This window comes from Buceros rhinoceros, unplaced genomic scaffold (genome assembly GCF_000710305.1).
Source record: "Buceros rhinoceros silvestris isolate BGI_N320 unplaced genomic scaffold, ASM71030v1 scaffold24567, whole genome shotgun sequence".
NCBI classification, from domain to species: domain Eukaryota; kingdom Metazoa; phylum Chordata; class Aves; order Bucerotiformes; family Bucerotidae; genus Buceros; species Buceros rhinoceros.
The window spans coordinates 15,011-25,752 of NW_010421907.1; the positions used below are offsets into that span (position 1 = coordinate 15,011).

The 10,742-nt window shown below is 52.1% G+C and overlaps 1 protein-coding gene across 1 annotated transcript in view; it reads right to left on the minus strand.

Moving 5' to 3' along the window:
• The window catches only part of PCSK6 (proprotein convertase subtilisin/kexin type 6), a gene marked incomplete at both ends in the record, with an annotated part of 20,079 nt that extends 15,004 nt beyond the window's left edge, over positions 1-5,075 (minus strand). Inside the window, 2 exons of the mRNA XM_010139871.1 lie at positions 589-699; positions 4,971-5,075. Coding sequence (XP_010138173.1) covers positions 589-699; positions 4,971-5,075 — 216 coding nt within the window. The remainder of the gene's footprint in view (positions 1-588; positions 700-4,970) is intronic.
• Between the last annotated feature and the right edge of the window lie 5,667 nt (positions 5,076-10,742).

A 10,742-nucleotide genomic window follows, 5' to 3' on the forward strand; every position in this document is an offset into this window, starting at 1 on the left:
GACCCCATTTCAGCCCACCTAAGCCAGCAGCCAGGCTGGGAGCCCAGTTAATCAACCAGAAAATATATTTACATCCCACCCCCCGCCAGATAACTTGAAGGTTTGTTATAATTTTACTCCACTGATCAAAGCCATCCAGCAGCAGTAAATCTTGGCAACGTTATCCCCCTGTTCTTCTTTTCCTCTTCCATTTCAAACACTGCGGGCTCTTCACTTTTGAAGTGCTTATTTCCCTTCTGCACTTAATTTTCAATGAATTTCCCTGTCAAATACAGATCGACGAAGCAAGCAGGAAAAAAATGATATCATAAATAGATGGTTGTAGCTCTTAGATGGGTAAAATGCAGAGGTGCTGCTCCCAAGCCCTTGCCATGCCGACCACAACAAAGGGCTGCTAATGACGGTGAAACACTTCAAGTTAGACTCTCCAGTGTATTAATCCACGATTTTTAAGTCCTGCTGCCAAGCACATTCGCTGATATTAAGGTGTTTCACTGCTGGCTGGGCTGAGCAAGGAATGATGAAGCGTCTGATTAAAAATAAATTAACCCCCCCATAAAGCAGCACCAGGAGAGAGAAGACACCCACCAGGTACCACATGTTGGGCCACACCGGGTCGTTGAAGGGCAGGGCGTGCGGCTCACCTCGGACGTGCCTCTTCACCCGCCGCTTCACCTCCTGTTGCTGCAGCCAGTCCACCTGAAAGCAGAGCCGTGGGTCAGCATCGCCCGTGGGCACAGAGCCCAACATCTCCCAATGACGTGGGATGCAGCAGCGGTGTGAACTGCAGCCTGGACCCACCCCAGCATCACCCCATGCTCCAGTAAACCCCCACATCCTCAGCTAGGGCTGCTGCGGAGAGAGCAGCTCCACAGGATGGACAGATGGACAGGGCAAGCTCAGCTTTTTGCGGGCTCCGAGCCAGGGACCGGATTCCTCTCCCACCGCAGCAAAACCCTTGAGCGCAAATAATGTCACCTCCAAGCGTGTGCCTAAACCCCCCTGGCTTAACGAAGCGCTGAAGCACATGCTGAAGTTCCGCTGGCGACGAACCACATATTTCAGTGTTTAGTCAAAGAGTTGGAGGAGACTCAGGTGCTTGGCTTAGTTCAGGGGCTGATCCTTCCTTCCGGCCAGGAGGCAGCAGCTCAGCCCTGAGACTTCATCACCCGCCGCAGGGCTGCTCACCCTGCCAGCTCCTGATAAGAAAACCGGGGAGCGTACCCAAGCACAACACGCGTTTCCCAAAAATATGGGATGACCTCACGTGGCTGTGGCAGGACTCAGGGGTCACAGCCAGCTCCACAGAGGCGGTTTTGGCAGTGGCTGCAGGCAAGGTGGCCTTGGGGCCGACCGCTCTGACATTTGTTTGCTTTTCAGCAGGGCACGACATGTGAAGAGATCAAACGGGAAATGAGCCGGAAACAGCCGGGATTGGGAAACACCAGCGTTTGCCTGTGCCGCTGCAGCAGGGGATGATGAAGGTGATGGCTTAGGAGCAGCCCCATCCCATCCCTGGCGAGTGTTTCTGCCCCCCAAGACCCCTTATCGCCCTCAAAAAGGGCTCGCCTACCTTCAGCATAGAGACAAAACCCCGGGTTATTGAAAACAGGTTGTAAAAAAATTTATAGACCAAATCTTTACATGTGCTCGTGCTGGGGGGAAGGGAGGCACCAGCCAATGAGCTGGGAGAGCTCTGCAGAACATCCCTCCTCAGCAGACACTTTCTTCCCAATGGCTCAGGGTCTTTTGGGAACAGGGATGTCTCCATCCTTGTGACTAAGGCTTTGTAATGAAAGAATGAAAACCCAAAATGTGAGTCCGTGTTGGGCTCATTTATGTGAAACTGTTGGCTGAACCGAAGAGTTCCTGCATGGTTTATGGCTTTGTGACTCTGATAGAGGTGGATGGGGAGCTGTGCAGAGCAGGAGCGTGACAGGTTCCAGCCTAGAGCTTGGTTTTTAAAGATAGATATTATAAAGAAAAAAAACAACTGTTGAAAGAAAAAAAGTAGTATTTAATAGAAAAATTAGTTTCCACACTGCCTTGGCTGACGGTGTGCTGCTTTGCTTTGATGACAATGGATTTAAGCACTGGAAGCAAAAATACAACTTAATGGTCTAGTTAAAAAAATTAAATTGAGGATATGGCCAAAATATATGGGGGTATATATATGTATATGGCACAAACACCCAGCTTTCCTCCATGAAGCAGCACTCTTGGCAGCATTACCATGGGTCTCCCTGCCAGAGCCACAGCTATCACCTCTCCCTGCAGCTTTGCTGGACATGAGGATGACAGGACAACGTGGGATTTCACAAGGGCTTGCTGGGAGCTACAGTGTCTTGTGGAGATATCTTCATCTTAAACATGCTCTTGATTGACCCCTGTTACAACTGAGCCTGGGAGGGTCCCAGCTCCATCCCTGCAAACCCCAGTTAGCAATAATGAGGCAACCCAGAGCAGCACCAAAGGACCCTGCAAGGATGTGCAGGTATCCCTGAGCCAAACTCTTTGCCCTTGAGGGAAACATAGGGGCAGCTTTTCTTTTCCCTGTTACTTCGAGATTTTCAGTGGGTGATGCCCAGATCCAGCCACCCAGGGGGGCCCCACCAAACCCAACAACCAGTACAGGTGAGGATACAACTCCCCTTGCAGCTCCAGAAAAGCAATAGCTTGACTTATCCCAGTGGATGTGCAGAATTAAAGCAGAGACCCAGGACTACACACTTGCCAATGTCATTTGGCCAACCAAATGGGGTAGCATCGGAAGCTGAAGGTGCTACTCACAGCCCCAACAGGGCCCAGGCAGCTAAAGAGATGGAGATGCACAGCAAAAGGATGAGAAGCAACAAGTTGCAAGGGAGTAAACCCTAATTGGGTATAAAGAGAGCAACTCTTTGTGGAAGGTGACATGGTGATCTGGCAGTGCTGGGTTAATGGTTGGACTCACTCCTAAAGTCTTTTCCAACCTAAATGATTCTATGACAAGCAAGATGGCTCCAGCACGTGTTCGTCAAAGCACGGCAGAATAATTTAGGTGGGGTTGATTTTGCTACAGTGCATGACCAGAGGCAGAAGGACTAAGGCTGTGACATCTTCTGATAAGGATTAAGTGACCAGAGCAGCGAGGCTGAAGGCTCAAGCACTGTGAGGACCAACAGGAGCATCCCAGTGAGCTGGGAAAGCTTATGGCAGTAAGAGCTGCAAGACAAGCCTGTAAGAGAGGTGACACAGCATGATGTGACCCCACTCTGCATTCTAGAGCTCCTCCACACCTCTTACTCCTTCCACCATGAGGTGTCTCCAAAAATCACTACATCCCTCGTCCCTCTCCATCACCTGCCATATAAACCCCAAATAGAGCAGCCACCAGCCACAGAGGTCTCTTGGGGCAAGAGGGGAGCTCAGCAGCAGCATGGTCCCATGGGGATCAGGACCCTGGGTGCTGCCCCATGTTCACTGGGTCTCTTCATCCACAGCCACCTGCATCCTCGGGCTGGAGGGTTTGGCCGTGGTCCTCTTGCCAGGACCTGGCCCTCCTGCCACCAACCTCTACAGCAAAGAAAACCGATAAATAACAGTGGAAACAACAGCCCCTGTGAGGTGTGAACCACCCAACATCTGCAAATGATTGGATTTGCTGTTTTTTTGGGATTTCTGCAAGATTAGTTTCCATGTTCATTATTCTGGCTGAGGCTCAGGGTGATGTTGGTGATGTTTTACCATGTCATGCAGGTGCCATCCAAATGCCGAGAGGTTATCTCCAGAACGATTTGCAAATGTGCATGGGAGAAGGGGACAGATAACACATGCCAAGAGGTCTTGAACTCTGAGTGATAATGAAGGATTAAGAGAACGGGAGCCAATTGCTCTCGCTGGCAGTCCATAGAGCAAGGTAAAGTAAATGTTAATAAGACTAAAAGCCAATTGATTTGGTTTGCATTGTAACTAGACTCATTTAAATGGAGGTATTTCAATTGCAGGGCTGAACTCAGCATCTGCTGGGATGCCTGTGTGCCTCCCCAAGGGCAAACAGCTTTAATTAGAGCCCAGCCCTGCACAGCTCCAGGGCAATCGGTCTCTCCCACTGGCACCACAGCCGCGTGCGTGCCTCCTCAGAGGTGTACTGCAGACCCCGTCCAAATATCTACCAGCAAATCTCCCTGGAAAGCTGGCTGGTGGGGAAAGCTGGGTTGCAGTGTGGGTCTGGAGAGACGTGGGTGGGACATGTAGTGCTGGCTGGGTTGGGGATGTCTCAGGAAAGGGCATCCCAAGGGTGGTCGGGCATCGGTGCGAGCACTAGCAGCTCACTGCAGCAGGGGTACCTTTACCACAACAGGTTTTTCTGCATTTCTTTACCCCTTTCCCCAAAGCCAGACCCTCCCCACACATTAACCCTTCCCCTGCTCTGCAGAAGAAGCATCTCACAGGGCTCAAGTGCCGGGTGGAGCTGAGGGAGAAGGAAAGCCAAGACAGAGCCGCAGCCCTTCCCACCACCCTGAGCTCAGCTCCTCCAGGTCCCGCCTGTCCTTTCTTTTGTCAGTTCAACTGCACTGAAAATCCCTTTGGATACTTGCTCTAGGAAAAAGCAGTGCAGAGCTACTGCCAAGGATTTCATGCATAGCAACCACTGAGGCAGCAAGTGTTGTGGCAACTGGATCCACACCCCAAGCATGCAACAGCCTTTCTAGCCTGGAAGGCTTTCCTTCTGCCCTGCTTTTTCTTCCTCCCGGCTCTCAGGCAGATGTTAACGTTTAGTCACTTCTAAGTATTTTTCATCACCAGCCGACGTACCATGTCCAATGAGTCACCCCACACACGCACAGAGCCGTGGTTCAAGGATAACACGTCATCACAACGTGCTTGGGCTCACACTCCACTCAGATGGGCTCCTCCAGGGGAAGCAGGGACTCCCATCCCATCAGCCCCCCAGAGGCTGGGGGACCCCAGGCCACCCAGCCCCATACCTTGGGGTCCATGCGGAGGAAGTTGTGCGGTCCCCGGCTGCTCAGCGTCGAGCGTTTAAATGTCTTGCTGTGGTGAAAGTGATAGTAGTTTTCCAAGCTCCCAATCTGCAAAAAGAGAGGGTTGTTGGGTTTTTTTTTAAAATACAAGTTTCTCCTGTTGTTCCCCCATTTCAGTGCTGGCAGCATCCCTTTGTGCATTGGTGCAGCTGCGCCCTGCGGTGACACAAAGCTCCCTGGCAAAGCTGGGGTTCAGGGAGGGGATGCAGGATGCTGGCACTGACTCCGGTGCCACCTCTGGTGCCCGGACACTGCACTGGCGTGACAAAAGCCAGAAAACATCTTAATGAATTTTCACCCATTAAATGCATCTTTGCAAACTGCCTTCCATCAGCTCCTGAGCTGAAATGATGAGCTAAAAAATGAGCTCAGTGGCTGCAGCAGAGCCAGGAGAGCTGTGCTTCATCCTGCCTCATCCCACCCAAGGCTCCGGACTTGCCCTGGCAGCAGGAACAGCCCTGTAAGAGGTGAACATGATCCTGCTGCCCTGGGATGCTCAGAGTATAATTGGGCTTAGCCTAGAGTCGGGGTGGCAGCAGGAGTCAAAAATAAATATCTCCAAGCAAACCAACCATCTGTCCCCAGGGATGCCCCAGCCTAAAGTCCCTCCCCAGCAGTAAGCGCAGCCTGGGAGCAAAGGCAAGCTGGCAAAGGCAGCCCCTCTGGCTCCCTTCAGCTCAGGGAAGCCCCATGCTCCTCTTTTCCAAGTTTTTTTTCTTGCACAGAGCTGAAATGCCCCACATTTGTGGGAAAACACCATGCCAGCCCACACCACCCTGCCAAGCCTCAGGGTGGCTGCGATACCTCTCTCCTCCCAGTAGCTGGAGACACCCCGACTCCTCTTTTTCCAGCCCAAAGCACAGATAAAGACCTGGGGCTATGCAGTGAGCCAGGTGCTCTAGACCACTCCACAAGCATCCCACAGGGATTCACAGCTGTAGGGATGGAAACGGCCCCAAAGCTGCACTCACTGGCACGCAGCTCCTGGGTCACACAATTTTGGTACAAATTTGGTCTCCGCTCTCCATTCCCTTTTCCCTGAGGTTGGTTTTCTCTCAGAAAACCATCCCACGGCCAGGAGCTGTGGCAGGGAGGCAGTAGCAGTCCCTCTGTCTGGCTGATGGGACCAGGGTGAGCCATTCTCCAAGCCTCCATCTGCCCCCCAGGAGGCGGGGTGGGGGGTGACATCCCTGAGGCCACAAGTCATCACCAAGGCCAGACCAGGGCTGGCTACAATGGGCCAGGGGGAGCAAACAGGTTTGTCCAGATGCTGAAGCAGATGAGGACAACCACTTAGATCTTTATCACACTTGAGATGTGCCAGGGCCTCTTATGAGCATTAAATATTTAATTAGTTTTACTCTGCGTTTTATGCCAGAGTGTGGTTTCACTGACTTCACTGCTGTGTGAGTTTTGTAATTTGTTTCCACTCAAGTTTTTAAGCACACCTCCCTCTCTCTTTCTTTGCACTGCAGCATAGCTGGGCATTTTCTTTAACCTCCATGCAAAGCGGTTGCTCAATGTAATCTGTGTTTGGTTTTTAAACCACATCCCTCCAATCCACTGAAAGGGAAGGAGGATGCTCCAGCCTCCTCATATTTTTGGGAAACTTTGCACAAGGCCACCCTGCCTCTCGCTCGCTCTGTGTGGAAAATTCAGTGACACCGCCACCAGTTCAGCCAGCTGTTTGCAGGTTTGTAACACAGTTTTACCCTCATCTCCAGTCCCACCATAGCAGACTCATGCTTTATAAACAACCATCGGCTGAAAAAGCGCTCCTGCTCCACACCGGAGCAGAACAGGGCTTTTTAGAAGATAACCTGAAATTACCACACAATAGCAACCAAGAGGACAGGGAGGGAGGTGAGCCCATCGCAGACTCTGGGGGCAGGTGGCCAGAGCAGCAGGAAAAGCATCCTGTGCCTCAGGTTCTTTATCCTCCTGGGATTTATGTAAGGAAATAAGAAAAATCTTCTCATGTTGGGGCTGAAAGCTGGCCCTGCTCTGAGCAGAGGCTGGACCTGGTGACCTCCAGAGGCCCCCTTCCACCTAAGCTATTCTAAGGAGAAAAATTCAAAAATGCCCTTTTTGGTTTTTTTTTTTCCAATGGAAGAGTATTTTTTTTCCTCCTGGAGGTCAGTCAGCAGAGCAACAGCTCTGCAATGCAGTCTCTGGGGATGGGAGATGCCCAGGAGTTGGGTTTTCTCCTGCACACAGCACCAGCAAGGCCACAGCAATGGGAATGCTGGAAAACCCAGTGGAGCACATAGCAGGACTTCACCAAGGGCAGATCCTTTCCGGACAATCATACCTACCAATCACACCCATCAGCTCCTGAGCAGCCAGAGGACAGCTGCCTGCTGAAAGGTCTCCTGGGGTGGAGCTGGGACAGTTCAGGTTGCCCCCAACTGTAGTTACAAAGCCCACCGACCCAAAACCCAGGAGACGACTCCAAGAGGCTCCAGACACACTCGTTCCCTCCCCAAGCATGTTTACAACTATCAACCTTGATCGTTTTGGACATCCAGCTTCTGAGAACATGCACGGGAGGATCTTATTTCCAAGAGGATCAATTTTAATTTTCCCAATTGATTTGCAGTTCTGGGCTGAAGTTTCAGAGGAAACTTGAGATTGAGGCAACTTGAATTTGTATCTCAACAAAAATGAGGGTTCCTCCCCTCCACCCCCCATTATGTGAAGCAGAGGAAGCCCTGGTTAGTGCTGCCCACCTCAGTGGAGTTGCAGGTGGAGCAACCTAGAAGTGACACCCTCCAATGTCACTATGCCAAGGGTGTCACTGGCTCCGCTTCCAAAAAAGCCACACACTTGCCAACATCATCTGGCCAAATGGGGAAGAGTTTGAAGCTGAAGGAGCTACTCGCAGCACTGGCAGGACCCAGGTGTTAGAGACACATGGAGATGAATGGCAAAAGGATGAGAAGCAGCAAGTTGCATGGGGAGAAAAATTCTAATTGGGTATGAAGAGGGTAATTCTTTGGGTAGGGTGGTGACACACAGGCCTGGGGAGGTGGTGGGATCTCCATCCTCAAAGAGCTTTGAATCTCACCTGGCTGAGGCTCTGCGCAGCCTTATTTCACCTCAAAGTTCATTGCAGGGTTGGACAAAAGACCTCCAGGGATCTTTGACAACAGGGATTACTCTAAAAGAGGGTCCTTAACAGCGTTAAAAAGGGGAATGATTGCAAGAGGTTGGGTCACCTCCCGATCTCCTTCTTAGCTCCCTTTTTGCCCTTCTCCCCCAAATCCTGGTGCCACCTGCAAGCCCCATGCAAGCAGCAGAGAGGCACCCACAGCAGCGCCCAGCTCTCCCCATGCAGTGCCAGGCAGAGACCAGCCCAGCTCCCACCCTGCCTCATTAGCAGCCATTAGTGTTTAGAGCAACTTCAAGATCACTTGTAGCTAATGAGACACAGCAAAGGAGAGCTTTGGGGGAGCTGGACACCACCAAGGGCAGCACTAGAACCCATCAAGGCCTTGCTGAGCCTGTTCCCTCCTCACCACAAAGTCCTCCGACAACTCACCAAAAACATTCCATTTCTGCAAAACGCAACTACATCAGCACTGGTGTCCTCCAGGATGGATCCAGAGGACAAGGCTGTGCCTGCTCCCCTTCCGGGACAGCACCCGTCCCATCGGGGACAAGGGCTCCAGCTGCTGAGCTCTTGCCTTCCGGAACACTGTTCTCAAATGGTCACAGTCAGATTCAGCTCAGCAAGGACCAAACCCAGGGCTGCAAGGACACCATTGCTTCAGCATCTCCTAGATGACAAAAATCCAGGAAAGCTCCAGTTCCAGCCCAGAATGAATCCTGTCCACCTCCTGCACTGCAGGCGAGACCACTGAGCCCTCCCAAGAGTTACAGCATTGGGCTCTGCACAAGGAAAAAGTCATCTAAATCCTGGTCCTATGACAGGAACAGGTTCATCACCATCCCTGGGACTGCAGCAGAGGCGCTTCGCAGGGCACCCACGCCGCACAGCCTGCACAGCGCCCTTGGCCAGGGCCTGTCCCAGCTCGTCCCAGCACAGCTCGGCGAACAAAGACTGGCAGGGAGATTTGAGGGTGTAAAGGCTTTTCCTTTTGTTTAATTGTTTGCTTCACTTAAATAGAAGTTGATGCAAATGATTCCCCAAGGAAAATGTCACCCTGCCATGACCCAGAGGGGTTTAAGGGTGTCTTGGTGCAGGCTTTGGGCATGGAAACACACAGGGACAGCTTAGACATGGCACAGACATCTGTGTACAAACCTCAGTGATGCCCTCCCCAGCCAGGAGCATGTCAGGACCCCCTGGGATCATATCTTGGAGGAAAAGAGATGACCAGCTACTAATGCAGGGCTGAGCTTCCCTTGCACCCTGCTGGGTCACACCACAACCGTCACCTCTTTCTCTCTCAGCATGTTGGACTCCACTTGTCTCCACTCAAATGTCTCTCCAGGGCAGGGTGATAGTCCCTTGGCAGGGTTTTCATCAGGATCGGGCCCTCCAGGAGGGCACATCTTACCAGGGACAGTGCTGTCCCTGGCAGCTCCACAAGCAGAGGACGCAGCAGGGGACACCCAGGCCCTCATGGGGCTCAGCACATCACAAACCACAGGCACAAGCCAGCAAACATCACCCACAAGCACACGCACACAGGGAAAGCATCTCCTTCGGGTTTGGCCCTGGATAAGCTCCCATGGGAAAACCCCAAGGGGTTCAGGGGAGCCAGAGAGCTGAAGGCAGGACACTGAGCGCAGCTGGGGAAGCCCCAGTGGTGCAGGAGCTCTGAGCATCCACGGGAAAGGCAGGAGCCAGGAACACCCTGATGCAACCACAGAAATATTTCCCTTGCTCTCCAGCCTGCACCGGGCTGCCCTGGGGAGGGGCTCAGGGTGGAGGGGTGGGTGGGTGGATGGATGCTCCACTGGGGCCACATTGTGCCCACGAGCCAAATGCCTCTAGTGTCATGGGGACAAGCTTGGGAAAGCTGGGATGCTGGCGGGGAGCAGATGCTCCAGTGGGGAAGGGACACAGCAAAGCCCCAGACCAGGAGATGATGTAAATCAGGGAAGATGGGAAGCTCAATCAAGATATTCCCTGGCTGAACATGGATAAACACCAAACAGCCCTTTGGGTTGCGCAGCCACACTCACCCAGCCCCGTGATAGCAGCACGTGAATAATTAGTGATTTTCTCCTCGGTGGGATGAGAGCTGAGCAGGTAGGAGCCAGAGGGTGGGACACGAGGGGTTATCTCCCACAGAAGGTCACAGACACTGGTGCTGGATATGGTGTCTCCAATTCAGTCTGCCTCCCCCTCCCAAAAAGTTGTTTACACAGCACCCTGTAACTTTAATTACACTTAAAAGCAGGGTGGCAATATAAAGCAAGGTTGTAATTTATAGTCCAGGAGACACCTTGGATAGTGAGACAACCTGAAGTGCCACCCAGTCAGAAAAGCACTGGGTGATGCGGAAGCAACAAACTCTGGAGGAAACTCCAGCCCACACCTGGGTGTATTTACAGAGGATGAAGAAATCGAGAGGAAGAGGGTGAAAGTCACCTTTAAGCCATTCCTGTGCTAAAGGCATTGAAAGCAATAGTTCTTCGTGTTCTCAAAATCTCCGATAAACCCGGGCCAGAGAGTCCAAAGTTTGTTAAATCCACAAACGTGACTTTCCGGGCTGGGAGGCCCTTGTGCAATGCCCCAGCCGG